This window comes from Protopterus annectens, chromosome 16.part0, assembly GCF_019279795.1.
Source record: "Protopterus annectens isolate FY-2018-M chromosome 16.part0, PAN1.0, whole genome shotgun sequence".
Taxonomy (NCBI): domain Eukaryota; kingdom Metazoa; phylum Chordata; order Ceratodontiformes; family Protopteridae; genus Protopterus; species Protopterus annectens.
The window spans coordinates 550487230-550505535 of record NC_056750.1 but is presented as its reverse complement, the minus strand read 5'-3'; the positions used below and the strand labels follow the sequence as shown (position 1 = coordinate 550505535).

Genomic DNA, 18306 nt, shown 5'->3' with positions numbered 1-18306 from the left:
CTGGCCAAGGCATTTGACACAATACCCCACTCGGGCATTGTTGAAAAACTCAAGAGGTGAGGTACAAACCCATATGTTACCAAGTGGATAGCCAACTGGCTTACAGACAGGACCCAGGAAGTTAGAATTGGGGAGTCCACCTCTACAAAGAGGCCAATCACAAGTGGAGTCCCTCAGGGATCAGTCCTTGTACCACTCCTTTTTGGTATTTACTTCTCAGAACTCAAGGGCAATGTCAGTGGTCTTTGGCTGACTAAATTTTCAGATGATTGCAAATTAGGAGCTCTCATTGAATCTCACACTGACACAAATGTTCTTCAGGAGGGGCGAACAGACAAACAACCGGTGTCAGAGTCATGGACTAAAACTAAATGCCAAGAAATGCATAATAGTATCCTTTGGTAAGTCATCCATCCCTGGTAACTATCATATTGACAACACACCCCTTAAAGTTGACCCAGTAGTCAGGGACTTAGGGACACTCATAGATAGTAATCTAGTCTTTGATCATCATGTGTTTACAGTGATGAGAAAATATTTTATGTTGCGCAACTTGTAAACAAATGTATGGCATCTAAGTCCAAGGAAGTCATTGTTCCACTGTATTCGGCATTTGTCAGACCTATCATTGAGTACAATGTCCCCTTTGGTATGTACCTAACCAGGCATATCCAACAGCTGGAACACCCGCAGAGGTTCCTCACTAAAAGAATACAGGGCATAAGTGATATGTCCTATGCAGACAGCCTCAAGGCCCTATCTCTGTATTCTGTCTCCTACAGGCTTTTGAGGGGAGATCTATGCCTAACATACAGGATGTTGTCATACCCCACTCTGATGGACCTCTTGCATATCCACAAAACAAACAGTACCAGAATTACCCATTCTGAAGACTTAAACCTTGCCTGTGAGATAAATAGAACCTGCTGGAGAGAGAGGTATGTATCCCAGAGAATACCACGTCTATGGAACAGGCTCCCCATCCATGTGAAGCAGAGTTCCTCCCTAATCCAATTGAAGTGCAACTTGGACAGTTGGATGGGAAACCTGAAATTCATCCCTGGTTTGGCACCTATGTCTCTGATGCAAACAGGTAACCTGTAAATGTTTCATCTCCCAGGCCCAAGCTTACACTTATCAAGGGTATCAGAACTAATCAGAGATTTGGGATGCATGGCTAGGCATAAAAAGGCCCTTGTGGTCGTTAGCCTAGTAAACGTCTATGAACCTGTATCAAAACTTTCAATTAAATGTGCATGCTCCTGTGAAATATAAATTCTGTCTAGTCTAGCCCAGTTTTTTGTACAGTGGGAAATGATGTTCATTCTCTCACAGCTCCTACTACTGAATTCATATCTTCTGTACCAAATATTTTCATAAATTCCTTCAAAAATCTACCCTCTTTTGTTATATTTTCCCTTCTAGGCTCCCTAGATACATCCTCAGTGTTGCACATCAAATTCCAGTCCCCACCTATAAGTAATATTCCCTAATGAAAGCTAATTATTTCTCTCAGAATTTTCTTATAGGTGCAGTATAAATACATGCCAGCATAATCATTCTCTCTTGCTAGTAGCCTCTTACAACTACAGATGTTAAGTTGTCTATCTCGCCTTCATTCTTGCTGGTTGGGGTTTGGAACTGATCCTTGGCTCTGACTCGGCCATCTTCTAAAGCTCGAGAGCTGTTTACTGGCTTGAGGCCTCCCCATATCCCATGATGCCTGGCGGTAGATACCCAGATCTCATTTGCCGCTTCTGCTGCTAGGTTGTCTTACTGTCTCAGGCCATATATTTTTATTATTCTTCTTCTCTGTTTTTTGATAAAAAAACTAGTAGTTTTTAGTGTAGTTTGTAAACTTTAGTATTCTGTTTTCTAGGGATAACTTTGTGTAAGTGTGTGTTTTTTCCGTACTGTATTCCCCGTCCCGTCAGAAAACTTGTTTTAGTTAGAGAGTCCCCCCCACCCCCTCTCTCTCTCCTTTCTGTATTAGCCGTTTAAGTTGGAGGTTAATCTATTCCTCCTAAAAAAAAAAAAGTAGTATATATATATATATATATATATATATATATATATATATATATATATATATATATATATATATATATATATATGGTAGTGTTTCTTACTTAGTCTAGTTGTTGTTGTTAGGCTTTGTGATTGTTGCTTGGGTGTGGTATTCGTGTGAGTGTGTTTGACAGTTATCATACCCAAAAGTGTTAGTTTGTGTATTGCTTTTTTTTTTGGTATTCCTTTCTTTTAGTTATGTCTGAGGATACCAAGGTGTCCGGATTCAAGAAGTGTGATTCATGCTGTCAGAAGATGTCTCTGACAGATGGTCACACTTCTTGTGTCTATTGTCTCGGCGCCGTACACCTGCAGGACTCTTGTTCGGCCTGCCATGCTTTCAGTCCAAGAGTCCTGCAGGAGCATAGGAATAAATTAATCCTACGGGGTTTGCTTAAACCCGAGGAATCACCGGCAAAGGCTCAGCCTGTGACGTCCTCCAAGCCACCTAAAACTTTGGCTCGCAGCTCGGAGCCATCGTTAGGTGAAGCTACCACTTCTGCTTCGGTTCCGGCTGGAATTGACACTCCTGCCTCTCAGTCGGTTCCGACACGTACCTCGGAGCTATCTGGGAGTCGAAAAAGTTCCAGGTCTCCCTCCCTGGAGTCTATACGCTCGGCTCCGAGATCTCCTCTGCTCCAATTGGAGCTTAGTCATCGGTCCTCCCACTCATCTCGGTCATCGAGATTATCAGATCATGACTTGGAGAGAGTGGTCAGCAGACTTTTGAAATTACAGGCCCAAGCAAAAATGTTGTCCAGCCCACCTCAGCAGTGTTCGGCTCCGTCCTTGTCTGCAGTCATTCCTCCTCCGACTCCTCCCTTGAGTTCGGAGCCGGAGTTCGTGGGGGTTCAAATCGTGGAACCTTCAGCACCGATTCTTTCTCCTTCGGTTCCGTCGTCGGCTCCGATCACTTCCTTGGTACCGTCCTTGGAGGGATCTGGGCGCCGAGACTCCTGCGTCGTCTCTGAGGGGGCGAGTGGCTTCGGACCCTTTTCCGACCCCATTCTCCCCCTCGGAGCTTCGGCGCAGGTGAGCTCTTCTCCTACATCAGCTTCAGAGCCGTCCCCCTCGGTGCGGAGAGGGATTCCGATATCTTCGGAACTGGAGCTTTCTCAGCATCCGAGTAGGGATGCCTTCGAGGTCATGAGGAGTGTGCTGGTCCCTGAGTCAGCCCCACGATCTTCCCCTTCGGCTCTTCCCGAAGAGATCCCAGGTGAAGGTCACCCTAACCAGGTGTGAACAGGAAGGCAATACTCTCTCTCTGCTGTGGGAGTCCGTTTTTCCACTCCTTCTAGACCATACCCCAAGGGTCAGAAGAGTGGAAAGATGTGGTTCCGGAAATCCCAGGGAGCCTTGCCAGACACAAGTGGTGAGTTCCCCTCCAGGGGCAGAGGAGGAAACAATAACAGATGCCGCCTTCTTGGCAGAGGGGGTCCGCAAAACCAGGGCAGCAGAGAATCTTTCTCTGACAAGCCCTTCCAGCATCCCTGAAGGGTTGCCTGGCTGCCCACCTCTGGAGGCAGTCGGGGGAAGATTATCGCTGTACCCAAGAGCCTAGCAAGACATAACACAAGACAAATGGGTACAGTCTGTTATTTCCAGAGGCTACAGAATTCCCTTTGTTCGCGCTCCCGTGTTGTCAAACAAGTCCCTTCCAGATGTTCCACCCAATCTAAGGGATCAATCAGTTCAGGAAGTTTCAAAACTGCTAAGAAAAAGGGCCATCCAGCAAGTCCCAGCAGACCAGCAAGGATCTGGAATTTACTCAAGGTTCTTTTTGGTACCAAAAAAGACAGGGGACTGGACACCCATTCTGGATCTCAGCAGATTAAATAGCTCTGTACAAAGAACGAAGTTTCGGATGGTCACGCTACAGTCCATTTTACCCTTTCTGGGTCAGGACAATTGGATATGCTCCATAGATCTTCAGAATGCGTACTACCACATCAAAATGGACAGGCGCTCCAGAAGATTCCTTCGCTTCCGGCTGGGAGCCAGCCATTATCAGTTCAGAGCTCTGCCCTTTGGTCTTACCACAGCCCCCAGGGTGTTCACCAAATGTATGGCAGTAGTTACCACTCACCTGAGATGGCAAGGATTCCAGATGTTTCCATATCTAAACGACTGGCTCCTCACTGCTACCACCAGTCATCACCTTCTGCGAGCCAGAGACTACACTATCCAAACTTGCTCCAGACTAGGTATCGCAATAAATTTCAAAAAGTCTGCATTGTCACCCTGTCAGTCTATCACCTTTATAGGCGCAGATTTAAATACAAAAGACAGGTCAGACAGGGTGTTAGTCATTCGGCGACATGTCCAGGTTTTGTTAGGATGCAAAAAATTCAAGCCAAGTTCGTCCTCCAAACCCTGGGTCTTATGGCAGCAGCGATTATACTCGTCCCTCTGGCTCGTTTTCACATGAGGATCCTCCAGTGGCTTCTTTTCACCCAGTGGTCCTTCCAGCAACTTCCCATGTCTCACATGATTACTATCACAGAAGCATGCAAAAAGCACCTTGCTTGGTGGATGTTCTCCTCATCAGTGCCCCAGGACAGACCATTTGTACTTTCCCCTCCAGTTGCTACGGTGACCACGGACGCCTCCCTGATCGGGTGGGGGGGGCATTATCAGGGCAGAACAGTCCAGGGCACCTGGCAACCTCAAGAGTACCATCTGCATATAAATGTCTTAGAGATGAGGGCCGTGCTTTTAGCGTTTCAAGCTCTTCAGGACTCTCTTCCTACCGGGACCATTGCAATTCAAATGGACAATATGTCAGTTGTGTGGTACATCAACAAGCAGGGCGGGACCAGATCCTACCTCCCATGTCGAGAAGCACTCAGACACTCGCAGTGGGTGATCTCTTCCTAATGGTTTCTGACTGCAACGCACATCCCTGGGAGATCCAATGTCATAGCAGACAGGCTGAGTAGAGCTATTCTCATGCCTCACGAGTGGTCCCTGAATCAGGTGGTGGCGGACCAAATCTTCCGCAAATGGGGGCAACCTTGCTGCAACCTCTTTGCCACCCCCTTCAACAGCAAGTGCAGCAACTTCTTCTCTCTCCATCCACATTCCCCCAGAGATGCTCTAGTCCACGATTGGCCTCAGGGACTTCTGTATGCATTCCCTCCTTTTCCCCTAATTCCCAAGCTGATACAGAAAGCTACCGTATTGGGCTGCAAAATGATCCTCACTGTGCATTACTGGCCTCGACAAATTTAGCTCCCGTTCCTGCATCATCTTCTCGAGCAGCCTTGGACTCTGGACCCAGTTCCAGACCTTCTGATCCAAAAATCAGGTAGGCTGCATCATTCCCTACAATCGCTCCAGCTCACTGCTTGGTTGCTCCACTTCCAACCTTAGCCAGGCTTCCTGATATCTCCCAATCGGTGCGTGAAATCATTTTATCATCATCGCACAAGTCTACTACTAGAAAAACTTACACTAGTAAGTGGAAGCGTTTTTCTTCCTGGGCAGAGGCTAAGAGTATAGACCCCTTTTCAGCCCCTGTACACCACATCTTGGAATTTCGCACGGAGCTTTTTCATACCGGGTCCGCTTCCGCTACAATCAGGGTGCAGTTAGCTGCAATTTCAAATTTTCACATCAGCCTGTCAGAAAATAATATAATGTCTCATAAGCTTTGTAAAGCCTTTCTCAAAGGGATCACTCTGCTCAGGCCCCCAGTGAGAGATCCTCCACCCCCGTGGGATCTGAATTTGATTCTAGCTTCTCTAATTTTGCCTCCCTTTGAACCTGCAGCTTCTTGTTCTTTGAAGTTTTTATCTTGGAAAACACTTTTTCTGGTAGCAGTTACTTCAGCCAGAAGAGTTTCGGAACTTCAGGCTCTTTGTATCCGTCCCCCATACCTGGTATTCCATAATGACAGGGTTGCTCTCAGGACTAATCCTTCCTTCCTTCCTTCCTTCCTAAGGTCCCTTCTGAAAATAATTTAAATCAGTCCATTGACCTTCCTGTGTTTTTTCCCAACCATTCCAACAGGGCGGAATATAAGTTGCATCAGTTAGATGTTCACAGGCAACTGCGCTTTTATTTGCATAGGACTAAGGACTTCAGAAAATCGGACCAGCTCTTCCTTTCTTATGCAAAGGGTAAACAAGGTCTACCAGTCTCAAAAGTGACTTTATCCAGGTGGTTGACTTCTATCATCACTTTTATATATCAGGTAAGGAATAAACAATTGCCTGTTAAACTAAAAGGTCACTCCACCAGAGCATTAGCCACTTCTGTGGCTTTTCAGGCTAGGTTGCCCATGGAATCTATTTGTGCAGCGGCCACGTGGGCCAACCCTCATACTTTCATCTCGCATTATAAGTTGAATGTGGTTTCCAGGAGCAGAGCTGATTTTGGTTCCACTGTTCTGAAGAATTTGTTCCAATGAGCCACCCAGGATATTAGGTGCTAGGGACGCTGTCTCAACCAGCAAGAATGAAGGCGAGATAGACAACTTAACATAAAGAAGTTATGTACCTACCATAACGTTCCATGTTAGTTGTCTCCTCTCGCCTTCTTTCTTGCGTCCCACCCTCCATCCCCCTATTCTAGTAGACCGAGAAGAGTTCTCTATGGGTTTTCACTGGCTGAGTCTTCTCTGGCTATTCCACTCTACCTGGTAGTCTCTATGGTTGGTTTTGTGTATCATAGGATAGGATTCCTTCATTATTTTGTCTGCTGTTAGTCTTACCAAACGAGATCTGGGTATCTATCGCCAGGCATCATGGGATATGGGGAGACCTCGAGCCAGTAAACAGCTCTCGAGCTTTAGAAGATGGCCGAGTCGGAGCCGAGGATCGGCTCTGAACCCCAACCAGCAAGAAAGAAGGCGAGAGGAGACAACTAACATGGAACGTTATGGTAGGTACATAACTTCTTTATCTACCATTATTACCTTTTTTCTTCTTATACCACTATTGGAGCTCCTCTAACAATTAATATAAGTATTCCCCTTTTCCTTTGTCCCAGGTACTCTCCTGAAGAACCATCCTGAAATTCTTTCTTTATCAAATTAACATGATCAGTTATTTCTAAATGTGTCTCCTGTAGCATAGCTATTTGCACTCTCCATTTCTTAATATAGTTAAAGACTCATTCTTTTTTGTATATACCTGTAACACCAATAACGTTCAAATATTTGCCAGATGTTGCCATTATGATAAGTTATTCACATGTGTTATGTATAACAGCTTTTTTAATGTCTAGTTTCTGCTTTTATGTTACATGCCTACACTAATGTTTGGCAGGTTGATCATTTATACAGTTGTTTCTTGCAATATCTGTTTGAACCTATGTTATATCTTACAAGACTTTTTGTTTTAATGAAAACCCTCAAAAAAAAACACACACACACACACACACACACACACACACACACACACACACACACACACACACACACACACACCCCCAGAACACCCGTATAACCTGTTGACTTAATCTAAACACAAAAACTATGTACATCTTCAAATAATGAAGTTTAACCCTCTTGATAGGAATGATTGTCCTAGATTGACAGCTACACTCAACAGGGTTTACTTGGCATATAATGAAAGTAATCCACAAGATCCATGGTACAACCTGTACTTCTGCATACACTAAGTGCTGTATGTTTTTGTGTTATCTTTGTTCCTCTCCCAGTTGTAGAAAACAATTTGAATGCTTTCAGAAAAGATTATCTTTTAGCCCTTAGAGAAAGAAGACTTCTGTTTTTATTGCCCTCTTATCAGATCATCTACATAGAAACATGTGATGTTGGACTGTGAACATTTATTTGCTAAATGAAAATGTTTCATTATATTCAGTGTTATTTTATTTACTTGCTTCCACTTAAAACTTGTGGGTTCTTCCAAGATTTGTTCTAAATGTGGAGAGTTCCTCTGGCAGACCTTTTTGACTTTTCTCTGGATAGTCATCTTGCAAAATTATGTTTCAGGACCCTGTGCAAGAAAAGTTATAAGGCAGCTGCCTTTTCTTTTCCTTGGAAAGGAATGTTCCTGTCTGCTTTTCTACCCATTCCACTGATATCCAGGTAACTTCTGAAGATTGAGAAGGAATTCCCAGAGGTCTTTTGGTGACTCCCTTCTGGTCAGGTAACAGTGATTTTTCATCCTTTTTGAATTAACCAGGAGCAATTACCAGAAGCTTTCTCATAGACAGGATCTACTCACACAAGAACAGGGGTGTTTGATGCACTCCCACCCCAAACAGCTACAGTTGACAACTTGAATGATAAGTTCTTAACACCTTTTAGGTACTTTTTTACTGAGGATATGCAGCAGGTAGTATTAGCGGCAAGAAAGCCTGCTACTAAAATATTGGAAAAGGTTTTCTGGTTGGTACCAGCAAGACAACCAGCACCCGTTCATGCCTATTTTTTCTCTGCTTTTGCAATATTTATGTACGTTACTATCCTATGATCTTGTCTTACTCCTCTCATTTGTGTTTTTTATACCAATGTCTGGACATGTTTTTGCTTTTCCTAGCAATGTCATCTCAGGGCTTAGCCACCCTCTCTCAGTTGGCATGAAAGTTTTGAGTAGCTCTGTGCTCAAGCTTGTCTCTTAATCAGCTCATCTTGAGCTGTCTTATGGTTTAGATGTGCGGAAGGTGGCCATCTGTTATATCATATGCAGGATATAATCTATACAGCTTAGGCTGCTGCAGCAGAGATCATTAGAACACATACTCTTATGGGAAGTTTAGTTACACAGCTTTACTTTCCCTCTTCTCAGGCCTCACTTAGGGGCCCCATGGATATTGTATCAAGTGCAGGATCTGCTTTTACAATCCTCCAGGAATCCTCACCCATACCTTTTGAATCTCAAAATTAACTGCTTTGTTTTTCCAGTTATAGTGATGGCCAGCAGTCCAGCTTGCTCTTTTTATGTGGTTAGAATTTTGTCGGCTTTCCAGAAAGAATCATTGAGCAAACTCTGTCATGGAAAGTGGAAATGATTTAGTATTTGGGCTTCTTCACAAGGCATTGGCCTCTTTTCAGTCAGTGTTCGTGATCTCGTTTTCTAAATGTACATTTGATTTGGGCTGTGAGGTCTGCGGTGGGAATGACGGATGCGTTTAAGGTGGAGGTGGGATTACATCAAGGATCAGCTCTGAGCCCTTTCTTATTTGCAATGGTGATGGACAGGTTGACAGACGAGATCAGACAGGAGTCCCCGTGGACTGTGATGTTTGCAGATGACATTGTGATCTGTAGTGAGAGTAGGGAACAGGTGGAGGAGACCCTGGAGAGATGGAGATATGCTCTAGAGAGAAGAGGAATGAAGGTTAGCAGGACTAAGACAGAATATATGTGTGTGAATATAGAGGAATGGTGAGGATGCAGGGAGTAGAGGTGGTGAAGGTGGATGAGTTTAAGTACTTGGGATCAACAGTTCAGAGTAATGGTGAGTGTGGAAGAGAGGTGAAGAAGAGAGTACAGGCAGGATGGAGTGGGTGGAGAAGAGTGTCAGGAGTGATTTGTGACAGAAGAGTACCTGTAAGAGTGAAAGGGAAGGTCTACAAGAGAGTAGTGAGACCAGCTATGTTATATGGGTTGGAGACAGTGGTATTGACAAAAAAGGCAGGAGTCAGAGCTTGACGTGGCAGAGTTGAAGATGTTAAGATTTGCACTGGGTGTGATGAGGATGGACAGGATTAGGAATAAGTATATTAGAGGGTCAGCCCAGGTTGGAAGGTTTGGCGACAAAGCCAGAGAGGCAAGATTACGTTGGTTTGGACATGTGCTGAGGAGGGATGCAGAGTATATTGGGGAAAAAGATGCTAAGGATGAAGCTGCCAGGTAACAGGAAAAGAGGAAGGCCTAAGATAAGGTTTATGGATGTGGTGAGAAGAGGACATGCAAGTGGTTGGTGTGACAGAGCAAGATGCAGAGGACAGGAAGAAATGGAAACAGTTGATCTGCTGTGGTGACCCCTAACGGGAGCAGCCGAAAGAAGAATAAGAAGACATTTGATTTGGACTGTCCACCATTAAGATACAGCTGTCAGCTATTCATTTTCTTGCTGGTCATCGGGATCACTCATTCATCTCTCATAAGCTCTGTAGAGCTTTTCTGGTAGGAGTTTTCCTTCTAAGGTCTCCAGTTAGAGAACCAGTCTCTCCATGGGACCTGAGTTTGTTAGAGACATTGACAAAAAAAACCCCATTTAAATCGGCATGTATAACCCCCCACTGAAATTTCTTTCATGGAAGAATTTGTTTTTAGTAGCCATAAATTGTACAAGAAGAGTGTCTGACTGCCAAGCATTTTCTTCAGTGTTGGTGTATTTGGTTTTCCATAAAGCGAGTGTGTCCTTGTGTAGAAATATATCCTTTCTTTCCAAGGTGGCATCTGAGGTAACCGTGGTGCCGCCCATTCACTTACCAGTGTTTTTTCTGAACAATTTCAACAAAAAAGATTATATTCTTCATACCCTGGATATGCATATAAAAACTGCAATTTTAACTTCAAAGGGCCATGTACCTTAGAAAAGATTGACAACTTTTAATTTCCTTCAAAATTAATAAGTTGGGTCACAGTGTCTCCAAAGTTGCTCTTTCTTGATGGCTGTTAGTTTGCATTTCTTATGTATACACACAAAAGCAGTTCAAACTGAAGACAGTAAAAATAAGATATCCACACAGAAAACCGGCACAACAGGGAAACAAAGGCAGATCCATGAAATTAGCGTAACCACAATTTTATTGCCACTTTCATCCACAAATGGACAGAATAACACCAGTAGAACAGTCAAAGACATTTAAACAAATAAGCAACCAATAAAAATCAAAGACCAATCAAGTAAAAATCTTTCACGTTAATTTAGAGAGATCTAGAACAAATCATTCACTTTTAAACAGCTTTAACCTTCTACCTTTCAAGAAACATTTAATACTAACATTTTCATTTAAACCAGCTTTTTATCAGCACCTAGTTTCAGTTGCCACAATGTTTCTTTTTGTTCAACTGTATTTTTATAATCTCCCCCTTTTAAATTTCGAGGGACTGCTTCAACAACAGTAAACAGTTTTTTTTCAAAACTAACACATATCTGTGAATATTTAAAAAGGCAGTTTTTCATCCTTAGATTTTATAGCTAAAAGATGTTCTTTTACTCTTACATATAAGCTGCTGGTAGTCATGCCTATATAAAAGGCATTACAGGTGGAACATACACCAACACAAACCACTCCTTCGGGCTTACAAGTGAAAACTCCCGGAATAGGTATAGTGGACGTAACGTTCTAAACTGAGAAAAATATATCTGCAAATACTGCAATCACCACCCTTATACATCCCATTTAACTTGTTCCCTCTATAGGAATTTATGTCCATCTTGCTATTACCATTCTCTAATATTATTTTTAAATTAAAATTGTTCTCATATGTAAGCCTAGGACCTGAAGTAAGACTAGCCATCAGATCCGAACTACCTTCTAACACTTTCCAGTTATTTAACATAATGGTTCTTATAATCATTACTGTCTACAGTCATATCTAAAATACACTTTACACCTCCAGTCTCAGTATTCTTACCATTTTTTTTTTTTTTTTTTACTAAGGGCTTCAAGAGAATGGGAGGATATTGTTCCTGTCTGTTGGCCTTAATTTCCTCAGCTTTATTTTTCAAAAATTTTAGTTGGAAACCGCTATTTTAAAACAAATAAATGATGGTCTCTAATTCTTTAACAAACTCACTATCATCGGTAGTTAATCTAGAGGCTCAAATAAACTGCCACTTAGGAATATTGTTCACCATAAAACGAGGGTGATTGCTATTGAAATGCAGATAAGTATTACTGAAGATGTCTTTTCTGTAAATTCTACAGTCAACTCTGGTATTTGTAACATTTCAAAAAAGTTGAACATCTAAACAGTTAACTGTTAATCCATACTGTCCAATAGTAAATTTAAAAAAACTTGAACAGTTGTTTAAAACATTATTAAATTCCTTAACTTTATTATCATTATCTTCCAAAATAAAAAAAAAAACATGAACAAAATGACTGTAATAAACTATATGAGATCTAGAAAAAAAGAGGGGTCAAGTATTCATGTTCCCACCAGCCTAACACTAGGTTGGCGTATGCAGGGGCAGCTGCTAGACCCATTGCAACCCCCATAATCTGCTGATAGATGTTTTTGTTGAACACAAAATAATTATTAGTTAACATCATTTCCAGCAAAAGACAACAGAAATTGACATAATTTTTGTCCACTTTAGAAAACAAGCATAAATAATTCGTAACAAATTTAATACCCAGGGCATGTGGTATACAAGTAAAAAGAGAATTAACACCTACTGTTAAAAGAACTTTCTCAGTTTGTCAAGAAAATCTCAGGAGTCTTGAATAAAAGACGGTAAGTTTAGAACTATAGGATTTAGAATCGAATCAGTAAATAGCAATATACCTCCATGACATACCCTGGAGTGGAGACTATAGGTCGAAAGGGTGGATTTTTAGAATCTTTGTGTAATTTAGGTATTCCAGACATAGAACCCAATTTGGGCTTATCAACAACCAGAAATTGAGAAAGGTTAGCATCTACAGAACCATCAGTTAAATTATCATACAAAAATTATGTATCCTTCTGTAGCACACATGTATTTAATTAACTAACACTTTTAAATATTCATTTTCATTGCTTAACATATTTTCCATAGTCTGAAGATGCCTTGTTTTTTCCATTATAACAAGTCCTCCACCTTTATCAGCCTTCATAAGTCTGATATCACGGGTCAACCGTAATTCTTTCAAAGCTAACCTTTCACTTTTATTAAGATTAAAAAATGTATGCCCCTTCTTTTTACTTAAAAGGCTTCTAATGTCTCTTTCACACAGTTGTTCTTATAATTTTAATGTGTTCATAGGAATATGATTAAACGTAGATGGTTTAAAAATGATTTCTTATACCAACATCTTTAAATGTAAAATTCAAGACATGAACAACATCCCCCTATTCTCTTGAAGCCCTTAGTAAAAATTAGTAAGAATACTGAGATTTTATTTATATTTTATTTTACATTTGTTTACCAGGAAAGTCCGACTGGAACAAGGTCCATTTACAGCAGAGGCCCAGGGAGAAAAGCTCCATAACATAACAGTACAAATACAACAAATGACAAAACAATTTCTGTAGAGAGGCATATATACAATCAGAGCTTCATGTCTTTATATGACAACACATAATCCACGAATGACAGAAAATTTCTATACAGTGGCATATATATAGTCAAGGAGATTTTTTGTACCTTAGTTTGATTTGAGCAAGCTTGATATGTAGATTGCATAACTTTGAATTCCCTATTGGTAGTGCAAAGCATAAAAATGAAGGAATGGAATCTGGAAAATAATGGTATTCAGGAGATATGTCATAGCGTGTGAAATAGTTTGTAGGATAGTAGTTCCTGATAAGGGAGTATTTGAGGAGTACAGAATAGCTGAGGTAAGCAGTGAGGAGATGAGCTGTGGCAAGTTAGGAGGAGAGTAGAAAAGATTTTATGTGATACAGGGACAGAGTCATGATTGCAAGATGTGTGACTTTAGTGATGTCTTGAAAAGTGAGATGGATGGTGCAGAGGAGATACTTTGGGGGAGGTGTAACGTGTATTTTAGATATGACTGTAGACAGTAATGATATAAGAACTATTATGTTAAATAATTGGAAAGTGTTAGAAGGTAATTCAGGTCTGATGGCTAGTCTTACTTTAGGTCCTAGGTTTACATGCAAGAACAATTTTAATTTAAAAACAATATTAGAAAATGGTAATAGCAACATGGATATAAATTCCTATAGGGGGAACAAGGTAAATGGGATGTAAAAGTGTGGTGATTGCAGTATTTGCAGATATATTCTAGAAGGGCCTTTTCTCAGTTTAGAACATGTTATGTCCACCATACCTATACTGGAAGATTTCACTTGTAAGCCCAAAGGAGTGATTTGTTACTGTATGTTCCACTTGTAATGCCTTTTATATAGGCATGACTACCAGGAGCTTAAAATGTGTAAGAGTAAAAGAACATCTTTTAGCTATAAAATCTAAAGATGAAAAAAATGCCCTTTTTAAACATTCACAGGTATGTGTTAGTTTAAAAAAAATTATTTACTGTTGTTGAAGCAGTCCCTCTAGATTTAAGAGGGGGAGATTATAAAAATACAGTTGAACAAAAGGAAACACTGTGGCAGCTGAAACTGGGTGCTGATAAAATACATGGTTTAAATGAAAATGTTAATATTAAATGTTTCTTGAAAGGGAGAAGGTTAAAGTTGTTTAAAAGTGAATGATTTGTTCTAGGTCTCTAAATTAATGTGAAAGATTTTTACTTGATTGGTCTTTGATTTTTATTGGTTGCTTATTTGTTTAACTGTATTCGATTGTTCTATTGGTATTATTCTGAAGAAGTCCATTTGTGGATGAAAGTGACAATAAAATTGTGGTTATGCTAATTTTGTGCTTCTGCCTTTGCTTCCCTTAAGTGCCAGTTTGGTGTTTTTTTGTGTGGATTTCTTACGTATACACTACCTTTAATTGCTCATTGTCAAGCCAGACCCAAGGCACATTCCACTAGAGCAGTGGCCACCTCTGTATCTTTCTTCAAGTGTTAAATAGATGAAATTTGTGAGGCTGCAACATGGTCATCCATGTGTGGTTTCATCAGGCCCTACAAACTGGATTCCATATCTAAGGCTAGAGCTTCTTCTGTAGCATCCATTCTTAAGGTTCTCTTGTCATGATGCCACCCAAGAGTTCATTCACATAGATTGGGATTCTGACCCATAAATCTGATCAGACAGACTGAGTGTATAAGATTTGAGCTTCATATACTTTAGATAATGTAGCCTTTCATTCTTGCCCATCTGATATGACAACCCTCCCTCTCTCTGTTCCTCATTCTCCTGTCACTTGCAGAACATAAAGGATATTTATATGTATTGCTAAATTTCGTAATGAGATCCTTGTGTGGGGTATCAAACTCGATCTGCAGTAGTCTTGCTCCCTAGAGCATGATGGGAATAAAATTATTAAAAGGTGTCAAGGTTAGAGCAGTAATTTATTTTATTTAACATTTGTTTACCAGGAAAGTCCGACTTGGAATGAAGCCAATTTTCAGCGGTGGCCCGGGGAGGAATGCGGTAGACATGTGTCTTTGTAACGTGGAAGGAAACTGGAGTACCCGGAGAAAATTCACATGAACTCAAGGAGGACATGCAGACTCTGCACAGAAGGCACTCCAGCCGAGAATTGAACTGGAGAACCTCTTGCTGTGAGGCGACACCACTACCACTGCGCTATCCAGTAATGCTGCATAGGATCCATGAGTCATATCAGATGGACATGAATGAAAGGATCCAGCTTTATGGTAAGCACATAACTTCCATTTTAGGTTATTTCATGCAAAAACAAGGGTGTATATTTCAGGTAAGCCAGTCACAAATCTGATAATTTTCTTGCAGGGACATTCAATTGTATCATTTTCAGTATTACTAAGTTTTTATATGGCTATTGAGCCATGTATCAGTTTCAGTAGTAAGACACAGTGACACAAGTGTAAAATGTTTTCTATAAAGCACATCACTTCTGCTTTTGCCTTCTTTGCAAGTGATATAAAAGTGGTTCTTGGGAGGGTGGGGGTAGAAGCTGATAGTCCATTGTTGCTCTGAGGTACATCAAACTTTGTACTTAGTCTTTTGGGCTTGAATTTGCTATGATGGTGTTTTAGGTATGTGCATCTACAGTTTCAAGTCTGCACTTTCCAGCCCAACTTATTCTTGTTTTCTTTTCAATCATTACTAGTCAATACTGAATACAAAAGCTGTTTGTTGTAGGACTGAACAGTTGTATTAAAACAGTTGTAATTCAGGTGGTTGCTTAGAGCTCAAAGCCAGCCACTCAGTAATACTGTAAAAGGTTTTATTTTAAAAATGTTTTCTGTTTGGCACTGCATACTCATTCTAATTTTCAGGACATAACCATCATTAACAAATAAGTATTTATTTTTAGTTTTAATAAAAGGGGGAATTTAATGGCATTGAATTTACATCTGCATACGTGGATACATTCCATTTGTTACATGCATAGTATGGGCTAGTGACTGTCTGAGTAGAGTGCAATTTGATTAGAGACACTTTATTTTTTTTTAAGTAAAAATAAATAAATGCCCTATGGCACCTCTACGCAAAGTACCTACAGCTTTTCTAATCCTTGCCATCCTGTAGTTTATTTGAATAGCAATTAAGAGATGACCACCAAGTATTAAATACTAAATTTTGTTGTTATATACTGTGTTTTGTACAGAGCAAGTAGAATATCCTGTGATTGCAAGGGATGTTTTTTTTAGTCCTTGCAGACAGTTTGATATGGGCAGTTGATTGCTTTGCAGGAGTTTTTTGGTGGGGCTCACACCATCAGCTGTGTTTGTATAAAACAGAACTGAAGTATATGATGCACACAGGCTATAATTGCCAATTTTGTGGCTGTCTGTAGACAAAATATTTCTGTTGTTTATTCATTATTCTGAGATGGCTTTGCAGGACTAATGTGATGTGTGAAGCAAATTGGAATTGTTTACTATGGCTGCTGTTTGTGTGGAACACAGTTAAACATTAATATGAGTTTTATTTTTATTACAACCAGACATCCAAGGGATACACAAAAACTGACAGTAGCTGCTTGATGGAGTGTGGCTGCGTGTAAATGACAGTAGCTTGCCCTTTGTTATCTGCTCATTTTAAACAGCATGCGTTGAATGACTAATTTGCTTTTGTGCAAAATAATTGGAATATTTTACTGTGGCTCCCATGTGCTTGTGTGAAACCAGTTGAAATATAGTTTTGGATTCATGATTGTTTTTTACTGTAAGCAGACATCTGAGATTTGCATAATAAGCAATGTGGCTATAATTGCTTGCTTAAGCAGGCTACAGATGAAAATAACTACTATTTGCTTAATATTATGGACTGTTTTTGCAGGACTAATATGATCTGTATGAAGCAGGTTGGAATTGTTTAAGGTGGCTACTGTTTTTGTCAAATAAAGTTGAAATACATTACTGTGGTCATTATTTTTATCACAGTCATATATGTCTGATGTGATCATAGGCAGTGGTTGTAACTGTTGGAGACTTGTGGGGTGCTGTTTGTAGATGAAAGTAACTTACCTTCTTGCCATTTGCTCAGTTTAGCAGTCATTAGTCTGGTTTTACATGAGTCTGGAATAGTGTTCATTTGCTTAAAGCAAGGTGGAATATTTTTCTGTGGCTACTATTTGTGCTGTATGTCTGTGTGATGCAAATGTGAAATGTATTACCTCATCCATTTTTGTCTTTATAGCAGTCAGACATATAAGTGTATAAGTCAATGATTTGGTTATATCCGCTAGATATGGAGGCTGTCTGAGAATGATAATGTCTTGCCCTTCTGTCATGATCAAGTTAGTTATTAGTGTGGCTTTGTAGGACCAGCATGTAGTTGTGTGAAGCATGTAGGAATATTTGCTCTGGTGATGTGTATACAGTGGTGAGGTGTATATATTTAAGAGCATGTTACTGATTGGTATGGATACTGTTCAGTATTAATAACAACAGCTTGAGTGGATCTTTTATAGTTAAACTGTTCTGAAATGTGTAACATTCATATTACTGGTTAATAAATTATTTTTCTCTTTTTGATGGGAATATGCTTGACTATATAAATTTGAAACAAACAGATTTTGCTTCATTAAACCATAAGTATTTAAAATAAGAAGGTATGCATTTAATCAGGATTGTGAATCCCCCCCCAAAAAAATGTGCATTTATGCATGGTCAAAGTGTGTGGGAGAGCCCAAAATTGGAAAACCACCATGGGCCGAAGGAACACTTAATTCAAAAATGGTTTTGATTAATACAGAAGCGCAGTCCATGTTTGCATTCTCAAAATAGAAAGCATAAATTTTGTATTTGGGAAATCTTACAAACAGTTCGGGTACTCATCCTTTGTACTTGTGCTTGCTTCACTGTAACTGGAAAAAGCTGTATGATTTGGTAATATCTTAGTGGGAACCTATGAGAACTGATATATTTTTTTTTGCTCAGCAATTTACTTTTGTGACTAAATGGTATTTCTGTTTCAGGTTACGAAATGGGATTAAATATTGTAAAGTCCTTAAACTGCCAGAGGTGAGATTTGTTTCATTTTTTTGTCATGTTTTTTTCTCCACTGGTATTGAGTTT

At 40.2% G+C, this 18306-nt stretch overlaps 1 protein-coding gene across 5 annotated transcripts in view; it reads left to right on the top strand.

Moving 5' to 3' along the window:
* The window catches only part of USP20 (ubiquitin specific peptidase 20), a 5014215-nt gene that overhangs the window by 2562571 nt on the left and 2433338 nt on the right, over nt 1–18306 (top strand). For all 5 annotated transcript variants that reach the window (XM_044058629.1, XM_044058630.1, XM_044058628.1 and 2 more), the window contains one exon: nt 18207–18252. In XM_044058629.1, coding sequence (XP_043914564.1) covers nt 18207–18252 — 46 coding nt within the window. The remainder of the gene's footprint in view (nt 1–18206; nt 18253–18306) is intronic.